This window comes from Heptranchias perlo, chromosome 3 (genome assembly GCF_035084215.1).
Source record: "Heptranchias perlo isolate sHepPer1 chromosome 3, sHepPer1.hap1, whole genome shotgun sequence".
NCBI classification, from domain to species: Eukaryota; Metazoa; Chordata; class Chondrichthyes; order Hexanchiformes; family Hexanchidae; genus Heptranchias; species Heptranchias perlo.
In genome coordinates, this window is record NC_090327.1 from 8451142 (window position 1) to 8479050 (window position 27909).

The 27909-nt window shown below is 42.6% G+C and overlaps 1 protein-coding gene across 2 annotated transcripts; it reads left to right on the forward strand.

Moving 5' to 3' along the window:
- Window positions 1-27448, forward strand: si:dkey-284p5.3 (uncharacterized protein LOC557830 homolog). 2 transcript variants are annotated; one of them, XM_067978048.1, is made up of 4 exons: window positions 1-360; window positions 21181-21477; window positions 23646-23759; window positions 26201-27448. In XM_067978048.1, the coding sequence occupies exons 1-4, from the start codon at window positions 270-272 to the stop codon at window positions 26215-26217; spliced, it is 519 nt and encodes a 172-aa protein (XP_067834149.1). In that variant the 5' UTR covers window positions 1-269; the 3' UTR covers window positions 26218-27448. The 2 variants fall into 2 exon arrangements, with proteins under 2 accessions (XP_067834149.1, XP_067834152.1); XM_067978051.1 differs by lacking the exon at window positions 23646-23759.
- The last annotated feature ends 461 nt before the right edge of the window (window positions 27449-27909 follow it).

A 27909-nucleotide genomic window follows, 5' to 3' on the forward strand; every position in this document is an offset into this window, starting at 1 on the left:
TTAATAGGGGATAAAATTGTCCGGGTTTTAAGAAAACAAGTTGGTTGTTTCACCGTCTTGCCCCAAGCTGGTAAGCAAGTCCTGTTTGCTGCTCCCTCTCCCAGGTGCAGTGCAGAGAGAGAGAGAGAGAGAAAGAAAGAGAGCACCGAGTGCCTTCTTCGAGAGGCTTTATTTATTTTTTGTTGCCAAGCTGAATTCTTTGGACCGATTTTCTTTTTTTTTGCCTGGTGAATTTCTGCTCTGTCACCGATTGTTTTGGAGTCGACTCGATGGGTTGTTCAACCAGCACGCAAACCCAGCTACAGGATAGTAACAGACCGAGCTCCAAACTGGAGGAGAGGAATGCAGCCAACAAATGTGGTGAGTGCCTCCCCCTCAGATAGACTTACTGAGCTCAGGGTACCAACAACCAAATACTCTGGGTTTCTACATTAACACAATTTAGATCTTATAGTTGCTCAAGCATATTTATTTTGTGTTTTGTTATGAAATGCTTTGTTTTTTAATACAATGTTTGTCTAGTCTTGCACCGTTGTTGAAAGTCATGTTTTTTTTTTTGCCTTGTATTTAAAAGAGATTCTTTTAAAATTTTCTCTTCTGGAATGTTTTCAGAAGTTAAATGAGCCTGGTCACTTACTCGGAGTCATAGAATCATAGAAAGGTTACAGCACGGAAGGAGGACATTCGGCCCATTGAGTCCGCGCCAGTTCCATGCAAGAGCAATCCAGCCAGTCCCACTCCCCTGCCCTATCCCCGTAGCTCTGCAAATTTTTTCCTTTTAAGTACTTATCCAGTTCCCTTATGAAGGCCACGATTGAAACTGCCTCCACCACCCCCTCGGGCAGCGCATTCCAGATCCTAACCACTCGCTGTGTAAAAAAGCTTTTCTTCATGTCACCTTTGGTTCTTTTGCCAATCACCTTAAATCTATGTCCTCTGGTTCCACCAATAGGAACAGTTTCTCTCTTTCAACTCTGTCTAGACCCTTCATGATTTTGAATACTTCTATCAAATCTCCTCACAACCTTCTCTGTTCCACCAAGATTAAACTGACTGGCCTTTAGTTGCTGGGTGGGTTTATCCTTACACCCATTTTTGAACAAGGGTGTAACATTTGCAATTCTCCAGTCCTCTGTCACCACCCCCGTATCGAAGGATGTTTGGACGATTATGGCCAGTTCCTCCGCAATTTCCACCCTTACTTCCCTCAGCAGCCTAGGATGCATCCCGTCCAGACCGGGTGACTTATCTACTTTAAGTACAGCTAGCCTTTTCAGTAACTCCTCTTTATCAATTTTTAGCCCGTCCATTATCTCAACTACATCTTCCTTTACTGAGACTCTGGCAGCATCTTCTTCCTCGGTAAAGACAGATGCAAATTACTCATTTAGTACCTCGGCCATGCCCTCTGCCTCCCTGAGTAGATCTCCTTTTTGGTTCCTAATCAGCCCCACCCCTCCTCTTACTACCAATTTACTGTTTACATGCCTACAGAAAATTTTTGAATTCCCTTTTATGTTAGCTGCCAGTCTATTCTCATTCTCTCTCTTTGCCCCTCTTATTTCCTTTTTCACATCCCCTCTGAGCTTTCTATATTCAGCCTGGTTCTCATTTGCATTATCAACTTGACATATGTCATATGCCCCTTTTTTCTTGTTTCATCTTACTCTCTATCTCTTTTGTCATCTAGGGAGCTCTGTCTTTAGTTGGCCAACCTTGGCCCCTCATGGGAATGTACCTAGACTGTACCCGACCCATCTCCTCTTTGTTCGATTACAGTTTTGCCTACCAATCTTTGATTCCAATTTACTCGGGCCAGATCTGTTCTTATCCCACTGAAATTGGCCCTCCTCCAATTGAGGGATCAATATTGGTCAGGGTGTGAGGGGGAAGTATTTTCATCTACCTCAGAAAGAGGAGATGAACGGGTCACTGACAGCTAGGAGAGAGAAAAACAGACCACTGAGTGCAAAAAGAAAACATCGCTCAGCGCAGAGAGAGATCACAGAGCACTCTAAGTGTAAAAGAAAGAAAGACTTGCATTTTAAGAATATCCCAACACTGGACAAACAGGGGACTCTCGGGGGGGAGGAGCTAAATACGATTAAAATCACTCAGGAGATGGTACTCAGTAAAATAATGGGACTCAAGGCGGATAAATCCCCTGGACCTGATGGCTTCCATCCTAGGGTCTTGAGGGAAGTGGCAGTAGGGATTGTGGATGCTTTGGTGATAGTTTTCCAAAATTCCCTGGACTCAGGAGAGGTCCCGGCAGATTGGAAAACTGCTAATGTAACACCGTTATTTAAAAAGGGTAGTAGGCAGAAGGCTGGAAATTATAGGCCAGTTAGCTTAACATCTGTGGTGGGTAAAATTTTGGAGTCTATTATTAAGGAGACAGTAACGGAACATTTAGATAAGCATAATTTAATAGGACAAAGTCAGCATGGCTTTATGAAGGGGAAGTCATGTCTGACAAATTTGCTTGAGTTCTTCGAGGATATAACGTATAGGGTGGATAAAGGGGAACCAGTGGACATAGTGTATTTAGACTTCCAGAAGGCATTCGACAAGGTGCCACATAAAAGATTATTACTTAAGATAAAAAATCACGGGATTGGGGGTAATATTCTGGCATGGGTGGAGGATTGGTTATCGAACAGGAAGCAGAGAGTTGGGATAAATGGTTCATTTTCGGACTGGCAACCAGTAACCAGTGGTGTTCCACAGGGGTCGGTGCTGGGTCCCCAACTCTTTACAATCTATATTAACGATTTGGAGGAGGGGACCGAGTGCAACATATCAAAATTTGCAGATGATACAAAGATGGGAGGGAAAGTAGAGAGTGAGGAGGACATAAAAAACCTGCAAGGGGATATAGACAGGCTGGGTGAGTGGGCGGAGATTTGGCAGATGCAATATAATATTGGAAAATGTGAGGTTATGCACTTTGGCAGGAAAAATCAGAGAGCAAGTTATTTTCTTAATGGCGAGAGACTGGAAAGTACTGCAGTACAAAGGGATCTGGGGGTCCTAGTGCAAGAAAATCAAAAAGTTGGTATGCAGGTGCAGCAGGTGATCAAGAAAGCCAACGGAATGTTGGCTTTTATTGCTAGGGGGATAGAATATAAAAACAAGGAGGTATTGCTGCAGTTATATAAGGTATTGGTGAGACCGCACCTGGAATACTGCATACAGTTTTGGTCTCCATACTTAAGAAAAGACATACTTGCTCTCGAGGCAGTACAAAGAAGGTTCACTCGGTTAATCCCGGGGATGAGGGGGCGGACATATGAGGAGAGGTTGAGTAGATTGGGACTCTACTCATTGGAGTTCAGAAGAATGAGAGGCGATCTTATTGAAACATATAAGATTGTGAAGGGTCTTGATCGGGTGGATGCAGTAAGGATGTTCCCAAAGATGGGTGAAACTAGAACTAGGGGGCATAATCTTAGAATAAGGGGCTGCTCTTTCAAAACTGAGATGAGGAGAAACTTCTTCACTCAGAGGGTGGTAGGTCTGTGGAATTTGCTGCCCCAGGAAGCTGTGGAAGCTACATCATTAGATAAATTTAAAACAGAAATAGACAGTTTCCTAGAAGTAAAGGGAATTAGGGGTTATGGGGAGCGGGCAGGAAATTGGACATGAAGCTGAGTTCGGATCGGTCAATGCCCTATGGGTGGCGGAGAGGGCCCAGGGGCTATGTGGCCGGGTCCTGCTCCGACTTCTTGTGTTCTTTAGATTTGTGGTTGGGATCAGATCAGCCATGATCTTATTGAATGGCGGAGCAGGCTCGAGGGGCCGATTGGCCTACTCCTGCTCCAATTTCTTATGTTCTTATGTTCTTATATAATGCCTTTCGCAACATGCCAAAGCGCTTTACAGCCAATGAAGTACTTTTTGAAGTGTAGTCACTATTGTACTGTAGGAAATGCAGCAGCCAATTTGCACACAGTAAGGTCCCACAAACAGCAATGAGATAATCTGTTGTAGCGATGTTGGTTGAGGGATCAATATCGGTCAGGATCACCAGTGTGAACTCCCCTGCTCTTCTTCACAATAGTGCCATGGGATCTTTTACATTAATCTGAGAGGGCAGACAGGATCTTGGTTTAACATCTCATCTAACAGACAGCACCTCCAACAGTCCAGCTCTCCTTCAATACTGCATTGGGAGTGTCAGCCTAGATTTTATATTCAAGTTTTGGGAGTGGGACTTGAACTCACAACCTTCGGATTCAGAGTCAAGCGTGCTACCCACTGAGCCACAACTGACACCAAGAGAAATAGATCCCCAGCACGACAGGAGAGTCCAGACCACTCAGAGAGAAACAGATCCCGAGCAAGGGAGGCGATCCCTGAAGAGAGTATCGGATCCCTGAGTGCAGAGAAACAGATCCCTGACCACTGAGAGAAGCAGACCATTCAGCACAGAGAGGAATATATCACCGATAGTAGAGAGAAACAGACCCACCAGTGCAGAGTGAGAGAGAGAAATAGATCTCAATGGGCAGAGTACAAGGTCATGGAGGGTAGACACACCATTCAGAGTGGAGAGAGATCATCCGTTGCAGGCAGATTCCTAAATTCATAGACTGATCACTGAGTAAGGAGACAGAGAGAGAGGAAGGGAAGGAGAGAGAAAGAGGGAGGGGGAAGGAGAGAGAGAGAGGATGGAGAGAGAGAGAGAGGGTAAGGAGAGAGAGAAGAGGAAGGAGAGAGAGATGGGGAAGGAGAGAGGGGGAAGGAGAGAGAAAGGGAGGTGGAAGGAGAGAAAGAGAGGGGGAGGAGAGAGAGAGGGGAAGGAAAGAGTGAGAGCGGACGGAAAGAGAGAGAGGGGAAGGAGAGAGAGACAGAGGAAGGAAAGAGGGAGAGGGGGAGGAGAGAGAGACAGAGGAAGGAAAGAGGGAGGGGGAAGGAGAGAGAGAGTGGCAAGGAGAGAGAGGGGAAGGAGAGAGAGACAGAGGAAGGAAAGAGGGAGGGGGAAGGAGAGAGAGTGGCAAGGAGAGAGAGAGTGGAAGGAGAGAGAGAGTGGGAAGGAGAGAGAGATAGAGGAAGGAAAGAGAGAGGTGGAAGGAGAGAGAGAGAGAGGGGGGCAAGGAGAACGAGAGAGAGGGGAAGGAGAGACAGAGGGGTAAATTTTAACTTTGAGCCGGGAAGGGAGTGGGGTGGGGGGGGGGGAGATTTTCGGATGCAAAACCCGGAAGGTAAGTGGGTGACCTTAATGAGGCCCATCAATTTTACCTCTGGGTTTCGTGCCCAGTAGCCAGCCTGATTGACAGGCTGGCTGGCTGTCAGGCAGCAGGCCGCAGCTGAGGATTGGAGGGAGGGTGGAAAGGATCATGGGCCGGGAAGAAGATCAGGGGGCTGGGGAAGAGATTGGGGGGGTCGGGAATAAGATCGAGGGGCTGAGGAAGATTGGAGGTCACTGAAGGTCGGGTGAAGAGTCGGAGGTAGGTTGGGGTCCACCATCTGTTGTGGGTGGGAGGGGTGGAATTGCGGGGATCCTGTCGGCCAGGTGAGCTTGTTGGGCCTGAATGAAGCCCTCCTGCTCCTCCGGGCCCACAAGCAGTGCAATAAAGGCCCTCACCTCACGGATCCGGCCCTTCCCGCCTGCATTCACCTGACGTGAGTGGGAAGCGATGGGAAACCCGAACAGGTACAGCTAAATTCAATTTAATTGTCCAATACACAAAATATTAAGTACCTCAAATATTTCAATGAGTTACATTGCCCCTTTTAAGTATCGGCCTGCTGGCTTTAAGTGGGGGCCGGACTTCCTGGCGTCTGCTCTCCACACGCAGACAAACCCGCCTGGGTCAAACCCGGAAGTGGGTGAGTTGGACCCTGGATGCGGTCCCGCTCCAAAAACAAGTTGTTGTTGTGTCAGTCGCTCAGGATAGAGAGGAATGATAGGGATCAAAGAGAGAAAATATTAAGCAGAGCAAAAATAAAGATAATTGGAAAGTTCTAAGAAGCACCTAACATTCATACCCAGAGACAGGTGAAAGGTTTGGATTGTAGGTAACGGTTACTATTCTATATTTACAGCCACAACTGTTGTGAAAACTGGCGTATAATTTTCACTGTAACACAGGCCTATACGACCTGCAGGCCCAGAGATGCGACTTATATATTCTGGCAATCAATGTTTTTCTGTTAGGTATTAACGACAGAAGAGGGACTTTCACAGTGATTCAACCAACTTGGCTAAAAGAATTGAGGGACATTTACTCCAGCGATCCAGAGCCTGGTGAAATATTCTGCAATGCACTGTTCAGAATAACCTGCTAATCCATGAAGCCCAGTGAAACAAACAGCCCTCCTCCTACGTTATCATTTCACATGATTCTAGGTCCTACTCCACAGCACTAATCTGCAATATCAAAAGTAGCAGTTGACGTAAAAAGAAAATTAAAACTATAGACTAGAAACAAGATTGCAGACAACAATCCAGCCCCATTGGCCCAAATGGTGAATAAATTGAGCTTGAAGCTTGCGGCTTATGACGGTGTCCGAACCCCTCGAGAGAATCACTGCCTTTTAATCTACTCTTGCCGTCTCTGTGTTCTTTGAGAAAATACAATTGGTGTAGCATGTACGCGTTTTGTACAATAGTCCCTTGCTGTGATTTATTTAGGAGTAGAATCATACAAAAAGTATGTGAAAAAGATGTCCATTTGGCTCTTTGTTAGTGAGGGAACCATAAAAATCATTGTTCTATTTGGAGCAACAGTAATGCAGATTTAGCCACGCTGTTTAAATTGTGAATTTTTGGAGTTTCAAGTTAATGTGTAACCCTGTCACTGTAACAATTTCTAATCTATCTACCTATACTACTACAACAACTTGCATTTATACAGCACTTTTAATGTGGTAAAACGTCCCAAGGCGCTTCACAAGAGCGATTATCAAACAAAATTTGACACCGAGCCACATAAGGAGATATTGGGACAGGTGACCAAAAGCTCGGTCAAAGAGGTAGGTTTTAAGGAGCGTCTTAAAGGAGGAGAGAGAGGCGGAGAGGTTTAGGGAGGGAATTCCGGAACTTCGGGCCTAGGCAGCTGCCAGCACGGCCGCCAATGGTGGAGGGATGAACATCTGGGATGCTCAAGAGGCCAGAATGGTATCTATCTACCAATCCATAACATATGAAAAATCTTCCGACTGCATGCATTCGGTGCTATTTGATATTCTGTTGTTATATTTTTGCCACGCATTTTGTGTCAACATTTGACCATTATAAATCCTTGTGTCCACATTTAAAGAAGAAAGAACGAACTTGCATTGATATAGTGCCTTTCATGACATCCCAATATGCTTTACAGCCAATGAAGTACTTTTGAAACGTAGTCACTGTTGTAATGTTTCCACCTCGAACTCCCACAAACAGCAATGTGATAATGACCAGATAATCTGCTTTTAGTGATGTTGGTTGAGGGATAAATATTGACCAGGAAATCAGGAGAACGCCCCAGCTTTTCATCGAAATAGTGCCATGGGATCTTTTACGTCCACCTGAGAGGGTAGACAGAGTTTAACATCTCATCCGGAAGACGGCGCCTTTGACAACACAGCATTCCCTCAGTACTGCATTGGAGCTTCAGCCTAGATTACGTGCTCAAGTATCTGGAATGGGACTTGAACCCACAACTTTCAGACTCAGATACAAGAGTGCGACCAACTGAGCCACAGCTGACACTGACGAACATGACTCCCTCTTCCCCGCTGACCCTCTTCCTTCTCCCTCCCTGCCCCTCCTCTCCGACCCTCTTCCTCCTCTCATCATCCTTTCACTCTCCCTCCTCCTCTGTCCCCCTCTCTTCCACCCCTCCTCTCCCCCTGCCTCTAACCCTCCCCTTCCCCCTGCCCTTACCCCTCCTGTTACCCTCTCCCACCTCCAGTGGGAGGGCATAATTACAGTGAAAGGTTCACATAGACAGTTTCCATTATAAATGTGGACATAGGAATTTATAATAGAAATATACAAATTTTACATCTACGTACCCTGGTCCAGTTGTCCCACACCCTTTAACCCCATTTCACCCAAAGATTACACTTGGTTTTGACTCCCATGTGCAATGCCATAGGAGATTGGCTGGTATATTATTAATATCAGTATGTCTGTCACATGTCCTACGTAAGCTTTTTCCTGTGTCAGCTTTAGGTAATACTCTAGTAGGATTTTTCAATGTTAATTTGAGACCCAGGGATGCACTGTGACACTGAAATACATTGAAAACAATTGGTTTGAGTCTGAATGTTGTTGCAGGCTTTAGCTACTAGCACTTAAAATGTTCTCTTGAAAATTTTCATCCACCATATCTTCTCAGTAAATGATTTTATTTTATTGCTTTTTTTATTGGGTTTTCAAGAATGTGCAATTGTATTTTATGAAGTTATCTTTCATGTAGGTGTAGGAACATAGGAACAGGAGTGGACCATTCAGCCCCTTGATCCTGTTCTGCCATTCAATTAGGTTATGGCTGATCCGAATCTTAACTCCATTTGGCCACATGGGTATCATATCCCTTAATACCCTTCCCTAACAAAAATCTATCAATCTCAGTTTTGAAATTTTCAATTGACCCCCAGCCTCAATGGCTTTTTGGGAGAGAGAGTTCCAAATTTCCACTCCCCTTTGTGTGAAGAAGTGCTTCCTGTCATCACCCCTGAACGGCCTAGCTCTAATTTTAAGGTTATGGCCCCTTGTTCTCGACTCCCCACCAGAGGAAATAATTTCTCTCTATCTACCCTATCAATTCATAGACATATTTTATGAATGTATACGTATAGGAGTACAGTCATCCTTATATTTTATGAAGCTTTTATACATATCAATATACATTTACATTTTTTTAAGAAGCAATTGTGTAATTAAGGGTACATTAATATAGACATTTTATGAGGTCATTGTATATTTAGGTGTATAATAACACACATTGTATGAGAGTGTAAATTCCCATACATAGTTTATGAAATCATTGCGCATTCTGACCACACACTGCCTGCAAGAGTAATGTAGGACAGCATCAGATTGCTTGTACTGGGAGCAATGCAGGTTGAAGGGCTGAGGGAACTTTCTTGGCCCTGCTCTCTGAGGTTAGTTAGAGTTGGTGACAGTGGGAAGGGCCCCTATATACTGCTGACTATGTTAGCTGTGGGGTTCCCTTCGTTACCAGTGGATGAATTAATGTGCTGAAGGGGTAGCTTGTGTTGAGGGGATTTGTAACGTAATTTTTAATATCCAAAATCCAGTGATGGATGCCGAAGTCACTTATGCAACAGGTATGCTCAAGTTTGTGTCCCTTGGACTTGAGGGAGAGAAGATGGGGGTGATAGAAATACTTACATTTATAGAGTGCATTTCATGACCCCAGGACATCCCAAAGTGCTTTACAGCCAATGAAGTCCTTTTGAAGTGTAGTCACTGTTGTTATGTAGGAAACGCAGCAGTTAATTTGCGCACAGCAAGATCCCACAAACAGAAATGTGATAATGACCAGATAATGTGTTTTTTTTGGTGATGTTGGTATACTGAGGGGAATGACCAGGATGGAAGACAGCAAAGATTTTGCTGGGGACAAGGGCATCAAGAGTGGAGTTATGAGAGTGGTTGTGCAAATCAACAGCTGCAGGGGCTATTGTGGCAAATGGAGGGCCGGAGACCGGACAGTGCGGAGTTTGAAAGTATGGTTATGGACGACTTGGGGGAGAGTTTGTTTCCGGAGGCGGATGGAGAAGGAAGAAATGTTGAAGGGGGTAAGGGTGGTGAGGGAAACAAGGAAATGGTTGGAGACATCCTTGTCGGTGATCGAAACCATGGGAGGAGAGAGGCCATGGGAGACTGGATTGCTCTTGGCTAGAGCTGGCACGGACTCGATGGGCCGAGTGGCCTCCTTCCGTGCTGTAACCTTTCTATGATTCTATGGTTCCATCGAGGGAATGATCATGAATAATTGTAAGAAAGTTTATATGGAGGGAGAGGTTAAGAGAGGGCAGGAGGGCTGTGAATTGGGAGGGGAGAGTCCAAGGAGTGCTGATATAGGTTGGAAGTACCTATGATGAGGAGTTGCTTGGTGCAGAGGCTGAGGGAAGAAAGACGGTAGAATATCTCAGCGAGAAACTCAGGGTGTGACTTGTAGACAATGAAGATTTTAAAGCAGAGGTAAGAGAGGTTCAATGCAAATGTTGGAGCATTAGCCTGTCCCAATTAAAATGAACTGAAGGAGAAAGACTGGCTGATTTTTCCTTTCTCCATTGCCCAGGAGCACTGAGGCCAATTGTAGAACCTCTACCGCTGCCTCGGCTGAGATTAACTATTTCAGCACTGAGCAGAAATTGAGCCTGGGACCTTCTGTTTGTGTGTGGTGCTTTTAACCACTAGGCCATCACTTTCAGAGATTATTATCATTGTACGGTCGAAGTGCGATCACTTCAAGGCTGCTACCGTCGACCTGGATCAGCTGTAGCTACATTCTAATGACAATTTGGATAGATGTTCCTCTATTTCCCCGATTTCACGATAGAATTATTTCTCTTCTCAGTCCTATGCTGAAATGGCCCGCTGACATTATACTGTCTAGGTTCACACATGAGAAGTGACTCCTCAGATGAGGTACTGGTGCTGGTGCTTGCAGAACTAAATCCCACAATACGTTAGCATTTTAGGGGGGGGGTGGGAGGAAGGGAAAACAACAACAACTTGCATTTCTATAGTGCCTTCAATGTAGTAAAACGTCCCAGGGCGCTTCACAGGAGCGATTATCAGACAATATTTGACTCCAAGCCACGTAAGGAGATATTAGGACAGGTGACCAAAAGCTTGATCAAACGGGTAGGTTTTAAGGAGCATCTTAAAGGAGGAGAGAGAGCTAGAGAGGCAGAGAGGTTTAGGGAGGGAATTCCAGAGCTTAGGCCCTAGGCAGCCGAAGGCATGGCTGCCAATGGAGGTGCGAAGGATATCGGGGACGCACAAGAGGCCAGACTTGGAGGAGCGCAGAGATCTCGGAGGGTTGTAGGGCTGGAGGAGGCTACAGGGATTGGGAGGGGCGAGGTCATGAAGGGATTTGAACACAATGATGAGAATTTTAAAACTGCAAAAAAACCTTTTTTTTATTTGTACTCAAAAGTGAAATCATAGAATCAGAGAATGATAGAAAGGTTACAGCACGGAAGGAGGCCATTCGGCCCATCGAGTCTGTGCCGGCTCTATGCAAGAGCAATCCAGCTAGTCCCACTCCCCCGTCTTTTCCCCGTAGCCCTGCAATTTTTTTCCTTTCAAGTACTTATCCAGTTTCCTTTTGAAGGCCATGATTGAATCTGCCTCCACCACCCCCTCGGGCAGTGCATTCCAGATCACAACCATTCGCTGTGTAAAAAAGTTTTTCCTCATGTCACCTTTGGTTCTTTTGCCAATCACCTTAAATCTATGTCCTCTGGTCCTTGACCCTTCCACCAATGGGAATAGTTTCTCTCTATCTACTCTGTCTAGACCTTTCATGATTTTGGATGCCTCTATCAAATCTCCTCGCAACCAAGGAGAACATCCCCAGCTTCGCCAGTCTATCCACGTAATTAAAGTCCCTCATCCCTGGAATCATTCTAGTAAATCTCTTCTGCACCCTCTCTAAGGCCTTCACATCTTTCCTGAAGTGCAGTGCCCAGAACTGAACACAATATTCCAGTTGTGGCCGAACCAGTGTTTTAATAAAGGTTCATCATGACTTCCATACTTTTGTATTCTATGCCTCTTATTTATAAAGCCCAGGATCCCGTATGCTTTTTTAATCACTTTCTCAACCTGCCCTGCCACCTTCAATGATTTGTGCACATATACCCCCAGATCTCTGTTCCTGTACCCCTTTTAGAGTTGTGCCCTCTAGTTTATATTACCTCTCCTCGTTCTTCCTACCAAAATGTGTAATTTGCATTTTTCTGCGTTAAATTTCATCTGCCACGTGTCCGCCCATGCCACTAGCCTGTCTATATCCTCTTGAAGTCTATCACTATCCTCCTCACTGTGTCATCTGCAAATTTTGAAATTGTGCCCTGTACACCCAAGTTCAAGTCATTAATATATATCAAGAAAAGCAGTGGTCCCAGCACTGCCCCTGGGGAACACCACTGTATACCGTTCACCACTGCTCTCTGTTTCCTGTCCCTTAGCTAATTCTGTATCCATGTTGCTACTGCCCCCTTTATTCCATGGGCCGCAATCTTGAAGATAACCCTACCATGTGGCACTTTATCAAACGTCTTTTGAAAGTCCATATACACCACATCAACTGCATCGCCCTCATCTACCCCCTCTGTTACCTCATCAAAAAAACTCTATCAGGTTAGTTAATCACGATTTGCCATTAACAATTCCGTGCTGGCTTTCCCTAATCAATCCACACTCGTCCAAGTGACTGATAATTGTGTCCCGGATTATCGATTCTAAAAGTTTCCCCACCACCACAAATAGACCTGAGCATCTGGACAACAACTGCAGCATGGCTGAAATCCATTAAAATCCAATTCTGGAACCGAGTACATTTGGTGTAAATTAACACAATAACACATCAAATTGTGCAAATACATAGTTAAAATGCAAATCAGGGGTAGAAATTATTCTGACAGTGCTTAAGACAAATATCTAACAGGAGACAGATCAAATACCTCCATCTGTTTATCGAGATATTGACCCAGACTTTTAGGAATGCTTTAAGAAGTATAAATTTTGATCACTAGTCAACTCTGAGGCTTGATCTTGTTATATTATCTACATTACAACAGTGACTACACTTCCAAAGTACTTAATTGTTTGTAAAGCACTTTGGGATATCCTGAGGTTGTGAAAGGCGCTATATAAATGCAAGTGTTTTCTTTTGTATAGGTAATAAAGGTTCAAGATAGTGGTTGAAAATATATTGTTACACTGAATAAAAGGCGAGAAAATATAATTTTTTTAAAAGGCTCCTATGCATTTGTATCCCTGAGTCAAAACATTTCAAAATGTTGGTTCTGCAGTGCCATTAATTAAAGTTTTTAAAATATATTTATTCTCAGCATGTAGGTGATGCTAGTAAGGTCACATTTATTGCTATCCCTAGCTGCCCTGAAGGCATTAAAAGCCAACCATATACTGTGGGACTGGAATCACATAGGCCAGGACAGGTCGGTTCCCTTCCATAAATGAATCTAGTGAACCAGTTGCTTTTTTTGCAAAAATCCAACCTCTTCAATGGTCTTTTTTTTTCTGGTGCTAGTCCACAAATTACCAGGTTCATTAAATTCAATTTCACAATTTGCTGTGGTAGGATTTGAATTAATAATAATAAAAACAGAAAATGCTGGAAATACTCAGCAGGTCAGGCAGCATCTGCGGAGAGAGAGAAACAGAGTTAATGTTTCAGGTCGATGACCTTTCGTCAGAACTGGAAGAAGTTGAAGATTTAACAGCTTTTAAGCTTAACACTTAAAAACATTAACTCTGTTTCTTTCTCCACAGATGCTGCCTGACTTGCAGTGTATTTGCAGCATTCTCTGCTTTTATTTCAGATTTCCAGCATAGCTGGTATTTTGCTTTTGATATTATTAAAAAACTTTTGTACACATGCGCTACCTGAGCACATACCTTACTACCTGTTGAAACAATTTTTAGTAATGTTTTTATGACAACATTTTGCATTTAAATTTTCCATGTAAACAATTATAATTGGGATTTCCAATGTAACCAGTTACCAATCACAGTTTGTTAATGAACCAATGATTTCACTCAAAATACTTTTTGTAAAAAAATTCAAAGGCTCAGTAACTGAAATTAATAATGTTCAAAATAAAGTTTTAAACAGAATTAAAACATCAAAAAAATTACATGTTTCACCATTAAATTTACCAATTAAATTGTCTTTTGTGTCTTGAAACCTCATTTGTATAAGTTGGCAGAACCATTTTTTCCTTTCAATAACTTCAATTTCAGTAACTTCAGATCATAACCACTGCTCCCATTTTTTCGGTCAGCTAGTGCCAGTAATAGTTCTGCTGCTGCCATTTACAGCTACTCCTGATCAATCTTTTGTTTCTTAACCTGTCTCATTACCACCTTCCTTGCCTTGCACCATCATCCCTTTTGTCATTTAATCACTCCTGCCCGCCACCCTATCAGAGACCTTCCCTTTTGTTCTTTCGTCCCCTCCCTCCACCCCTCCCCCCTTTCCCTGGCTCTCTGTACTCGCTTAAAAACTTTAACTCTTTTAACATCGAAAGTCATCGACCTGAAACATTAACTCTGTTTCTTTCTCCACAGATGCTGCCTGACTTGCTGAGCTTCTCTAGCATTTTCTGTTTTTATTTCAGATTTCCAACATCTGCAGTATTTTACTTTCAAAAGCCTGGGCTTTGACTGGAAATTTTTCTCAAGAAAGTTGCACGGAGCTTCCAACATCTGTGCATTCTGAGCATGTGCAGCGTGCACAATTTCCAAGCATGTATTAGTATGTTTCTGAGTTGAAGTAGAAAAGTGTGTCCCTTCTTCCTGTGAAGATGTCTGAGTTTCTGTGCTTTTCCAAAAGACTTGAAAACAAACTTGAGATTGAATTTTGAAAGATTTATTTCAGGAAGATCTCATTTGAAATATCATCAAGTTTACTGTTATTAAGTGCTCAGTTAAACAACCTGTGTGATTAACAGCGGCTATCGTTAGCAGCAGTTATGGTTTCTTTGTTTTCCCTTCTGTCAACAAAGGTTGTTTATTGAGAATGGATTTCTTTTCTCTCTGGGTCAAAATCCTGGAACTCCCTATCTAACAGCACTGTGGGAGAACCTTCACCACACGGACTGCAGGGGTTCAAGAAGGCGGCTCACCACCACCTTCTCAAGGGCAATTAGGGATGGGCAATAAATGCCGGCCTCGTCAGTGACACCCACATCCCATGAACAAATTTTTAAAAAATTGAAATGTATAAAAATAGAATTACAAAATCTTCTTCTTCTGAATTAATTTTTGGGGTTAAAGTTTTTTTTAAATTAAAAACTGCAAAACTGTAAACAGTGAACTATTGAGCTTTTTACGAGGTAATTTTTGTTTGTTTTCAGAAACTCATATATGTTAAAAACTGTAGAAGTTGGCAGAACCACTTTTTCCTTCCAAATGCAGCACTTTACACTTGCCTATATTAAATTCATCTGCTATCGTTCTGGCCACTTACATATTTTGTCCAACTCATTTTGTGTTTCCCCATCTGTGTCCTCAGAATCAGCTGCCCCTTTCCAGTTCGTTATCTGCAAATCTGATCAGTTTGCGTCGAGTTTATGAATCAAAATCAATGAAAATTAGAAACAGGAGTGGTCCAAATAGGGAACTCTAGGGCTCCCTACTCATCACTTCTCACTCCACCCTGCCTCTAAGAGGTTCTCATTGTTTCACACCCTTTAGCTAATTTCCAAAGCTGTCTGTCTTTTATTTCAATTTGTGAATGTCATTAAACTTTAACGATAGGAAAATTGCAAAGCATTGATAGAGAAAAAAAATCTGTACACTGAAATCTGAGATAAAACGCAAAATGCTGAAAATAGACAGCAGGTCACTCAGCATCAGAAAAAGAAAAATAGGTTAATGTGAGACTCTTCATCAGAACAGGCTGGAGAAACCCCTTCATGTATAGTCTGCGGTTTTGATGAAGGGTCACACACAAAACATTAACCTATCTTTCTCTTTCAGATGCTAATTACCTGCTGTGTACTTCAGGATTTAAAAGAAAAATTAAAACTGCACCCTTGGTTTAATCATTAGGCAGTCGGTTCATCCATTGTCTATCAGCAAAATTAATTTGATTACCCATTATTTTTATTTATAGAGATACCTCGTGTTTATTTTGCAGTAGCGTTCACTTTAAAATACATCTTAGAGAATTGCTTGTTGACTAATTTGTGACCTTTAATGGTCGTTACATCCACAATAAAGAAGATCCAATTCCATCAAGGAGAATTCCAAACTCATTGTGTTACAAGATGAATTATTCACGCTTTCTCTCTCTTAAAGGATTATTGTCATCTAATTTGGAACTTCTGACCCGCTGTAAACAAAGCAGACATTTATTCATAGACTGCCCATGATGGCAGTGGTCTGTAAACCCACTGCACAATCTGTGTAATAACGCTATTGTGAAGAGTCTAAAGAGTGGAGTCTTCACACAGATGTTACTGCCTTACTCTTCATCTGCCTCAGCATTTAGCTTAACATAACATAGTTCCCACTTCTTCCTTAAGGTCTTTCCACATCCACCTACCACTAGACTCGAGCACATAATCTAAGCTGACGCCTCAGCTAATCATTATCACATTGCTGTTTGTGGAATCTTGCTGTGCGCAAATTGGCTGTCACGTTTCCTACATTACAACAGTGACTACACTCCAAAAGTACTTCATTGGCTGTAAAGTGAAAGGCGCTATATAAATGCAAGTTCTTGCTTTTCTTTTTTCTTTTTGCCTCATTGGGAAACAAATCCCATGTCAGAACACCAAGATCTGAGATATATGCACATGAATTTCAAATTATACATGTGTTTTTATTTACTACTAGCTTTTTTTGGAGTTGCACAGATTTACATTCATATCTGTGTGTTGTACAGAAGAATGCAAAAATCCCTGAGAATACAATAGCGAAAAATGGACCATTAGTGAGCAAACACATTAATCAACTTATACACAGTGAAGGCAGACACAGATTGGGGGATGAGTTTATTTTAGGAAGGAAGCACTAAGAAGTTCAAACATGGAGCTGCACCGTGTGGGTCACACATTACGGGTTTGTGTACAAAGTGATTCTAATGGGATTGCATTCCATTTGCAGTCTAGTGACCAGTTTTATATTGCTATCCATTTACATTGGAAGGAAGATTCCAAAATGCCAATGGCTACACAGGAACCAATAGCACGTGTACAATCATGACTTTAATATTCTGTTCATGGAAGTTCCCTAATGTCAGATAAAAGTCCCTACAGGTCAACAATGAAACAATTGTATTGAGCCATTTGCAGCAGCCTCGTCACCAAATCATTATAGATCAACGAACTTAGCATTGATTGAGGATCAAACCTTGAATCATGTTGGTTAATATGGATTATTACCACACCATTTATCCCCCAAACCATTGAAAGAGCTGTATTACTCTTTGGGCATTTTAAAGATCTCTATCAGGTCTCCTCTTGGTCTTCTCTTTTCCAGAGAAAAGAGTTCCAGCCTGCTCAATCTTTCCTGATAGCTGCATCCTCTCAATCCTGGTAACATCTTTGTAAATCCTTTCTGCACTTTCTCCAGTGCTTCAACATCCGCGTGGTAGCATGGAATCCAGAACTTCTCACGGTAGTCCAAGTGCGGTCTAACCAAGGTTCTATATACATTTAACATTACCTCCCAGCTTTTGTATTCTAGAAATGATCCCCATTACTTTGCACTCGACAGTACTGGCTTGATCGATTTGTGTTACTACCTTTAGCGACTTATCTATCTGTGTTCCCAGATCTCTTTGCTCCTGTAGCCCATTTAGTTTCTTACCTTCCAAGAAATAAGAGGCCTCTTTATTCCTCCTACCGAAATGAACCACCTCACACTTTGCTATATTGAATTTAATTTGCCATTTATCAGCTCACTCTGCAAATCTGTTTATGTCTTCCTGTGTTTTGGTGTGCTCAAAAGGAAGAAATAAAGGGAGTACTTGTATCTTTATATAGTGCTTTTCATGACCTCAGGACATCCCAAAACACTTTACAGCGAATTAAGTACTTTTAAAGTGTTGTAATGTAGGGAGATGCAGGTTGCAGGTGCCGTCTTTCAGATGAGACGTTAAACCGAGGCCCTGTCTGCCCTCTCAGGTGGACGTAAAAGATCCCATGGCCACTATTTCAAGGAAGAGCAGGGGAGTTCTCCCCAGTGTCCTGGCAAATATTTATCCCTCAACCAACATTACTAGAAAAAAACAGATGATCTGGTCATTATCACATTGCTGTTTGTGGGATCTTGCTGTGCGCAAATTGGCTTCTACGTTTCCTACATTACAACAGTGACTGCACTTCAAAAAGTACTTCATTGCTGTAAAGCGCTTTGGGACGTCCAGAGGTCGTGGAAGGTGCTTTATAAATGTAAGTTCTTTCTTTTTTTTCTTTATAGCAGTGAGGTCGAATCTCTCATCTGTGAGATAACAGCCCTGATCTCTCTGTATACACATCTGTCAGCAGTGTGGCTTCCATCAGGCTGAACTAATCAAACAAAGTTTTGTCAGGGGGTTAAAAGCTATTATGTTTCTGATTTTGGGCAGAACCAAGCCATGTCAGAATATTTGCAAAGATGTGATTCCAATAAGACTAAGCAAGTGTGTATAATAAATTAATACCAGTGGAGCCAGACTGAGTTTCTGCGAACTGTTACAAAGGGACTTTGTATCATCGGCAGTCAGGGACGTTTTATTTTGCTGTTTTTGTGCATACAGTTTTAATAACAACAGGAACCAGTGAAGCACAAAAAACTATCAGCAAGAAAAATTAAACATGATTATGTTCACTTTCCAGTTCCTGTCAGAGTATGAGACTCTCGCAGATCTCAATATAAACAAAAACGCAGGGGGTAAAATTCCAGTCAACTGCACCACCACCGGAAGGGGTTGCCACGTTCAGAGTGGGTACATCGCACCTGAGAGGGGGCATTAGCGGTCCTGCCCCAATCCAGCAGCACACAGTTGTGGAAAGGTGACTGATGAGAACTTCGCAATTCCGTGACCTAAGAAATAGCTAAAGATGATCCATTCCACAGAATAATAGAAGAAGAAAGATAGATCTTGCATTTCTATAGCGCCTTTCATGACCTCAAGACGTCCCAAAGTGTTTTACAGCCAATGTGGTACTTTTGAAGTGTAGTCACTGTTGTCCTGTAGGAAACACGACAGCTAATTTGCGCACAGCAAGATCCCACAAACAGCAATGTGAAAATGACCAGATAATGTGTTTTTATGATGATGGTTGATGGGTAAATATTGGCCAGGGCTGCTTTTATGTGGCAGATTGGGAGGGGAGGGTGGGGGGACTTCACAAACCCACAGTGGTAGTAAGTTCATCCATGGAACTAAATTTGAAGATAAGAACGACATCTTAAAGCATATTCAACCAAATATTCTGTCCATTGCCAGTGCTGGGCCTGTGATGAAAGGTTCACAGTTCTTGCTCTATACTGAGCAGTGAGTTGCCAAACATTGTTGTGTTGGTTCAAATCGTGGGTGTCTTGAGCAAAATGGAGAAAATGAGGCCAGAAGATGAGGAACACTAGAACAGAAGGAATGTCATGTATGTCTGCGGGGGGCCTGAATTATGACTGTTGCTTTATCACATGTTGCACTTGTTAATTTCCTCTGGGAGCTCACTGGTTAATGAGTTAATGTAAAATTCCCCTCTGCTATCACACAGCTATTAACCCATTTAAGCCCGAGGAGCTTCACAAATGAGGACATCAAGTTGTAGGGTAGCTGGCAATAGTGAGACACATGAGTTACTACGGTCTCCCGCCATTTGCTTGATTGCGTTCAGGGGGTCAGAAAGGAATTTCCCAGATTTTTTTCTAGATTGGACACAGGTTTATTTTGCATCTCCCAGGAAATTGTATATTTGAGGGACAGGGGTGTGCGTACGTGCCTGCACCGGGCCTGGGTAGGGTATCGCACATCTGTTGGTTGACTGACCATCTCACACTGAGCAGCCATTTTCTTTGGTTGGGGCTGAAGTGAACATTGGAAAGTGATGATTATATATTTTTTTCTTTTGTATTATTATTTTATTGGATTTCTATTTAAAATTATATGTTTTAGGCCTCACAGTTTAGAATTCTGAACCCTCTAAAGAACAAAACCCCAGGCCAAGACCCTGGTGTCCTCACTCAGGTAGATATATTTGTCACTGCTGGTAGAGCTAAGGTCAACTTTTATTTGTTCTTCATCTTTGCTGGTTCAAAGGGGTTAAAAAATGCTTCTTCCACAGCACCTCCCAAACCCGTGACCTCCACCTCCTCGAATGACAAGGGCAGCAGCCTCTCTGTTTCCTCCTCTGTAGCCAGTTTTTAATCCAATTTGCTATCCTTCCCCTAACTCCATACCCCTTAATCTTCTCCAAAGTTCTCTTGGGTGGTACCTTTTCAAAGGCTTTCTGAAAGTCCATGTACACAACATCCACTGCATTTCTCCATCGACGTTAAATATCACCTCCTCAAATCAGGTTTGTCAAGCACGATTTTCCTTTCTGAGCTTTGAGCACTAGTTGTTGTTATTTTCCCCCCTTTAATGTTATGATTTATAGATTCAGTTAGTATGGTGTAGACGTCGTGCAGGACTTTACAAATGTTTAAAAGAGTAAAAGAGAAGATGAAATAACACAGCCTATATATTTGAGCCTCTAGACTTGACAATTCCAATGCTCTCCTGGCCGGCCTCCCACCTTCCACCGTCCGTAAACTTCAGCTCATCCAAAACTCTGACGCCCGTATCCTAACTTGCACCAAGTCCCGTTCACCCATCACCCCCTCTGCTCGCTGACCTACATTGGCTCTCGCTCTGGCAACGCCTTCATGGCCTCGCTCTCTCCCTATCTCTGGGGATCAGGCGGGAAAGTGGAGTTGAGGTCGAAGATCAGCCATGATATTATTGAATGGCGGAACAGGCTCGAGGGGCCATGTGGCCTACTCCTGCTCCTATTTCTTATGTTCTTATGTAACCTCCTCCAGCCCTACAACCCTCCGAGATCTCTGCACTCCTCCAATTCTAGCCTCTTATGCTTCCCCGATTTTCATTACTGCACCATTGACAGCCATGCCTTCAGCTGCCTAGATCCCAAGCTCTGGAAATCCCTCCGTAAACCTCTCCGCCTCTCTCTCCTCCTTTATGACACTCCTTAAAACCTACCGCTTTGACCAAGCTTTTGGTCACCTGCCCTAATATCTCCTTATGTGGCTTGGTGTCAAATTTTGTTTGATAACGCTCCTATGAAGGGCCTTGGGATGTTTTACCACGTTAAAGGCGCTATATAAATGCAAGTTGTTGTTATTGTTGCTTATATGAATGATAAAAACATGATTGATGGGAATATTTTTATTGATCAAAACTTTTTTTGTCTCTCTCCTTTAATGGGCATGATGATCCGTGGGGAAAAAATCATCAGCTCCAGATATAAATGGCCCTATTGCCGATGAAAGTGAAACAATTCCAGATCAGTCCCAACTACTGGAACCCAAGCGAGCCGACACTGTCCCTGATGAGGTTGTCACCAGTGAACCGAGCCCTTCAGAGGTTGGTGGGGTTTTGGAGATGGCTACTGAGGACTGCAACAGTTCTGTTCCTGCGGAGATGATTCTTGAAGAACCAGAGATACCGGCCGCTCCAATGGAAGAGACCTCTCCTTCTGACGCAGATGATATCACAGAGGTACAAGCCTCTGACACGGGGAAACAGACTGAAGGTAACAGAGCAGCTGTGATCTGAAATTGTGGTGTGGCGATGAGCAGTATTTTCCACACGCCGTAACTCAAAAGGGACGGTCAACGGCGAAGGGTATTTTACAGGCGGGTTTAGTTCTTGAAACAGGGAGGGACACTCAGCACTGTAAGACTCAGCTTTCTACATCGAAGGACTTCTGAATGTGAGATTTTCAATTAAAAACGGGAGGCACTCACTCCATAGGTCTGCGTTTTACACGGGCAATCAGTATTTCAGATACATTTAAGGGTAAATTTTAAGAATACATGCTCCCACCCATACAGCCTCGCCCATTGGGAATGTGTAGTGGGAGATCACAGTTTTCAGTTCATTAAAAGCAGTGATAAAAATGTAAATAACCTATTAGATTTTGTTATCTAAAATAAAAGAAACCCTGAAAGCTAAAGAAAACCATTTATCTGAAGTGTGAGTAATTTTAAATATATACACATGATCTCAAGGGACCTTGCCATGTGTGGACTGGGTGCCAGGTGACCAACAGTGACTACACTTCAAAAGTGGTTCATTGGTTGGGGATGTGATAAGCCATTAAATAAATAAAAATTCTTTCATTCTTTTAATTCTCATTCAACTATTTCTGTTACAATGCAGACTAATTAAATATTGATATTTTCTAAAATATCAAGTTAACCTAAACATTAACCAGTTCCCTTAAGAATAAGCAATTTCAAAATGGAGAACAATTACTGTCTTTCCATATTTTTATTGCAATTTTCCATCAATTCGATCACCCCACTGTGAAGCACCAGCAACACTCCCCGTACTTTCCCTTGAACGTGTTGTCGCCTCCCAAATCCGTGCCCATCTTTCCCGCAGCTCCATGTTTGAATCCCTCCAATCAGGTTTCCGTCCCTGCCGCGGCACTAAAACGACACAAATGCCATCCTCTGTGACTGTGACCGTGGTAAACTATCCCCCCTCATCCGTCTCGTCCTGTCTGCAGCCTTTGATACGGTTGACCACACAACGTTTTATTACGTGAAAGGCGCTATGTAAATGCAAGTTGCTGTTGTAGGATAAGTTTCAATGAATAAGAAGGGTCTTTATTTTGTATTTCATTCACAAGGCAAGTGTTACAGTGGTGTGAATGTGTGTTGGTTTTAGAACACAACAGGACAAAACAAGACATTAGGCCAGGAGGGGGCACGGGAAAAGGGAGAGAGTACTTCTGGTACTAAGTTTAAGTTGTTCCTTTAATTGGTCTCTGGGTGCGTGCCTCGTATTGATGTTCACGGTTACAGGAGCCACCTAATCATGTGACCCTCGCTTGCACAGAAGGTCCACACGTGAAGAAGAACTTTATCCAACAAATCTTGGGGCTGGCCTTGGCGTAGCGAGGAACGTTTCAAATCGCGCTGATCTTTGTCAGCAAGCAGTGGGCGGGAAGCGCTGACGGCCAGTATATGTGTTTCAGGAGAGGGGGGGGAAGAAAATTTAAAAAGAAAAAAGGCTTTCATGGAATCATAGACTCTTACAGCACAGAAGGAGGCCATTCGGCCCATCGTGCCTGTGCCAGCTCTTTGAAAGAGCTATCCATTTAGTCCAACTCCCCTGCTGTTTCCCCATAGCCCTGAAAATGTTTCCTTTTTAAGTATTTAAGTATTCCCTTTTGAAAGTTACTATTGAAACTGTTTCTACCACTCTTTCAGGCAGTGCATTCCAGATCATAACAACCCCGGCATTAAAAAAAATTGTCCTCTTCTCACCTCTGGTTCTTTTGCTAATTACCTTAAATCTGTGTCCTCTGGTTACCGACCCTTCTGCCACTGGAAAAAGATCCTCCTTATTTACTCTATCAAATCCCTTCATCATTTTGAACACCTCTTTCAAATCTCCCCTTTACCTTCTCTGCTCTAAGGAGAAAACCCCAGTTTCTCCAGTCTCTCCATGTAACTGAAGTCTTTCATCCATGGTACCATTCCAGTAAATCTCCTCTGCACCCTTGACATCCTTCCTAAAGTGTGATGCCCAGAATTGGTCACAATACTCCAGCTGACTTTGTGTCAGCATTGCTTACTTTTCTGTATTTCAGGGATAAACCCTTTCAGAAAGTCAGCCGGCTGTAAGATAAGAATGTGTCTAGGTAATGCATGTATAACTTGATTCAGATTCCATGGTTACTGTATCCAGGTGAGACCGGAGAAAAGGTGGAAGGTGAGATAGCTGTTGAAGCAGGGGTTGAAGAGCCAGAAACAAAAGAAGCGGAAACAGAAGACACCATGGCCTCTGGAGTGACAGAGATAAGTAGGCTGAAAGTAGAATAATTATTATTTGTACTAATTACTTTCACCAGATTAAGCATTGCCCCTGGCAACAGGCTGACAAGCAGAACACAACATCTCATGTTTCTCATTGTCTTGATTCCCCCCCTGCCTTCCTCTCTCCATCCTCACTTGCGTTGAAATCAACACTCATTGCATCATCTCCCACTCCCACTCCAACTCATTCGTTCCCAAGACCGCTAAACTGAAAGGTTATACTTATCATGAAAGGCAGAACAGGCTGGAGATCTTTTCTCTAGAAAAGAGAAGGCTGGGGATGTGACCTAATAGAGGTCTTTAAAATTATGAAAGGGTTTGATCAGGTAGATGTAGAGAAGATGTTTCCACTTGTGGGGGAGTCCAAAATTGGGGGTCATAAATATAGGATAGTCACCAATATATCTAATAGGGAATTCAGGAGAAGCTTCTTTATCCAGGGAGTGGTTAGAATGTGGAACTCACTACCACATGGAGCGGTTGAGGCGTATAGCATAGATGCATTTAAGGGGAAGCTAGATAAGCACATGAGAGAGAAAGGAATAGAAGGATATGCTGCTAGGGTGGGATGAAGAAGGGTGGGAGGAGGCTCGTGTGGCTCATGTCACCTTTGCTTCTTTTGCCAATCAACTTAAATCTATGTCCTCTGGTCCTTGACCCTTCTGCTAATAGGAACAGTTTCTCTCTATCTACTCTGTCTAGACCCTTCATGATTTTGAATACCTCTATCAAATCTCCTCTCAACCTTCTCTGTTCCAAGGAAAACAACCCCAACTTCTCCGGTCTATCCACGTAACTAAAGTCCCTCATCCCTGGAATCATTCTAGTAAACTGGAGACGTGGGAGGTTGCAGGGCTGGAGACTTGGGAGGTTGTAGGGCTGGAGGAGGTTACAGATTTAGGGAGGGGCGAGCAGGGATAGCGCACCACGGTCACAGTCACAGAGGATGTAATTTGTGATTTTGATTAGAGCCGTTTCAGTGCTGTGGCAAATGCCTGGGATGGCTAAAGTCCACTCACTTTGGTTACAGATTCAGAATTGTGCTGCTGATTCAGACTGGTGAAACACACAGCTGACAGATATCCATGCTTGAGGTACCTTAAGTTGCTGTAGTCTTTTGAAGCCTGAACATACATTCTCTGTATTCCCGCTCATTCCATGTTTATTTCAAATGGCTTAATGACCATCCTAAAATAGCACAGACAGGAAATTAACGTGAATAAGTCATCTGGCCAATTGGCTGCCATGTTTCCTACATTACAACAGTGAGTACACTTCAAAAGTATTTCATCGTTTGTAAAGCGCTTTGGGATGTCCTGAGATTGTGAATGGCGCTATATAAATGCAAGTTATTTCCTTCTTTCCAGTTGCAGTGTTCAAGTGTGAATTCTGAGAGGTGATCTCATGAAATATATAAGATTCTGAGGGGGCTTGACAGGGTAGAGGCTGAGAGGTTGATTCCTCAGGCTGGAGAGTCTAGAACTAGAGGGCATAGTCTCAGGATAAGGGGTTGGACATTTAAGACTGAGATGAGGAGGAATTTCTTTACCCAGAGGGTTGTGAATCTTTGGAATTCTCTACCCCAGAGGGCTGTGGATGCTGAGTCGCTGAGTGTATTCAAGGCTGAGATAGATAGATTTTTGGAATCTAGGGGAGTTGGGGCAGGAAAGTGGAGTTGAGGTTGAAGATCAGCCATGATCTTATTGAATGGTGGAGCAGGCTCAAGGGGCTGTATGGCCTACTCCTGCTCCTACTTCTTATGTTCTTAACTAGTTTTATTGCACAGACAAGTTCGCTCATTGTTATTCACTGCAGTAAATCAGAATACAACAGTCAGTTATATAACCTAATTCACAGCCACCAAAATAACTATAATAGTTCTGTCACAGGCTAATGATATTCCCCAGGCTATAAACACGATTCTAAAATATTACCAACCAGAATATAAAATTTGCGACTACACCCACCCTTCCTCGATTGTTATAGTGATGGTGCTCTGAGTTCTGGCCTACCTTTGCACAGCATTATCACTTTAATAATTAACTTGAGAGGCCAAACATTCCCCATCTTCCTTGAAACAGAAACAAATCCTCGCCAATTCTATACCACCCTCCTTCCCAATATCCCCAAATGGCTGGTCAAAATCTCAATAAAAACTTCTTTCCTGATTTCGAACAGCTGGCTACAGAAAATTCTCTCCCCTCTCAATTTTAATTTTTTTGCACACATCACATGGTTCTATATTTCTGCACATGGAATACATAATGAAGGAGATAAAGAACTACAGGCATCCCTAAAATATTGTAATTGATTCGGTTTGACTTCGATAAATGAATAGTTGTGTTCTGTTGCTATTTTGTTGATGTTGTCTACAATCCGTAAATGTGCAAAGTAACTCAAACTTTTAATGTTTTCTTCTCTTGGCAGAAAGTAAGGAAGATTAAACCTTTGCTATTCCAGTCTTGAAAATTTCTCCTGAAGATACGTTTCTGCTCACCTGGAACCTGTACAGTTGCTTTATATCCTACAATTCACTGTCCTCAACACGAAGAGATTCTAACAGCAGGTATCAGCAATTCTGCAGAATAAAGGGGAACCTGCTTTTACTCAACAATATTCAAGCTGGTGCTTCTACACACATCACTTGCCAAGCCACAGCCAAGCAATCCATTCAACTGGATAACTCGGTGTATTAATGATATCCATTGACTGTCCAGTTATGTCACTGTGAACGAACGAGAGAGTGACCGTTTCACTCTCGGAAGCTGGTTTTTCACTACACATTCACCATCTCTTAAGCCTGAAAAAAAAATCTCGGAAAGTGCCTTTCTGTGTAATTGCAAACTTGGGACTGTAACCTTGCAGGTGAATTTGTTTTTAACCTGTTAAGTCAGGTGGCTATTCACAAGGTGAAAGCCAGCGACACATACACAAAACCAAAAAAATTTAGGGACATATACAAAGTAGTGTTGTGCGATCACTTTGTAATGGAAAGAATAATGTAACAATCTCGCAGTGTTTTATAATTTGTCATTATGCTTACAGTACAAAGTAGAGTATTAATGTTTTTTAAAAAGTGATTTTTTTTTTTGGTAACACTGCACAAGAGCACGCTAATGACTTTATACAGGACCATGTACGCTGTTGGGGAATGGAACTATCGGGAGCACTGCCAAGCTGTTTGCAATACTGGGTACTGCCCTGTGGTTGAGGAGGTTCAGTAATGTGTTCCACCAAAATTGTCTTTTCAATATGCAATGGCAATGTCATACAGACACAAATTATTTTAGAAAAAAAAAATCAGAATTTTATAAATTATTGGGACCATATGCTTATATTAATGGAATATATTCCTGCTCTAACACACCAGATGTTAATAAGCATGTCATTTAGGTACATTGATTGATAAGATTTTTGTTAGGCAAGGGTATTAAGGGTTACAGAACCATGGGGGGTAGAAGGAGTTAAGATGCAGATCAGCCATGATCTAATTGGATGGTGGAACAGGCTCGAGGGGCTGAATGGCCTCCTCCTGTTCCTATGTTTAGAAAAAAAAAGTATGAGAAATCATGACATCACATTAGCTACGAACCTCCTTAAAATTGATCTGTATTTTGATTTATTTTAAAGTGTAAATGCTGGAGGATGTGAAATATACAACAGCTTTCAACAATATTGAGGGCATTCATGTGGTTTATTCCTTACTTAATTGCAGTTCAACATGGACCTCTTGAAATTACAGCTAGACACTATTATTACACTTACTATGGCAACTTAATGAATCATCTCCTGAAAAATTAACATGTAAGACAATAAAACAAATACATTTGCACTTAACGAAGGTATCAAGTGCCCACTAGTCTCGAGTAGTATGGGTCAGGTACAGTACAGATCTCTCTCATATGTGCCCAAATCCTAGTTTAAGAAGACATGTCCTGCTACATTATTTTATATTTCTGTTTCACATATGATCCATTATTAGGGGAACGGAGTCTGCTCACTGAAGTCCTTCACAATAAATGAACGATTAACAAGAACATGTTTTAGCAAGCCAAAGGAAAAACTGGCTGCTGGCAGTGGGGGGTGGGTGAAAGAATCTAAGTTGTGAAAAAGGTGTTTAGTTTTTGAGAGCTGTA

What these genes read in the sequence shown, in the direction of transcription:
- si:dkey-284p5.3 (XM_067978048.1), top strand. Translation starts at nt 270, where the DNA reads ATGGGTTGTTCAACCAGCACGCAAACCCAGCTACAGGATAGTAACAGA. An exon ending in GAATGCAGCCAACAAATGTG is followed by an intron (nt 361 to 21,180) that starts GTGAGTGCCTCC and finishes AAAAATCATCAG; the next exon opens with CTCCAGATATAAATGGCCCT. An exon ending in CACGGGGAAACAGACTGAAG is followed by an intron (nt 21,478 to 23,645) that starts GTAACAGAGCAG and finishes TACTGTATCCAG; the next exon opens with GTGAGACCGGAGAAAAGGTG.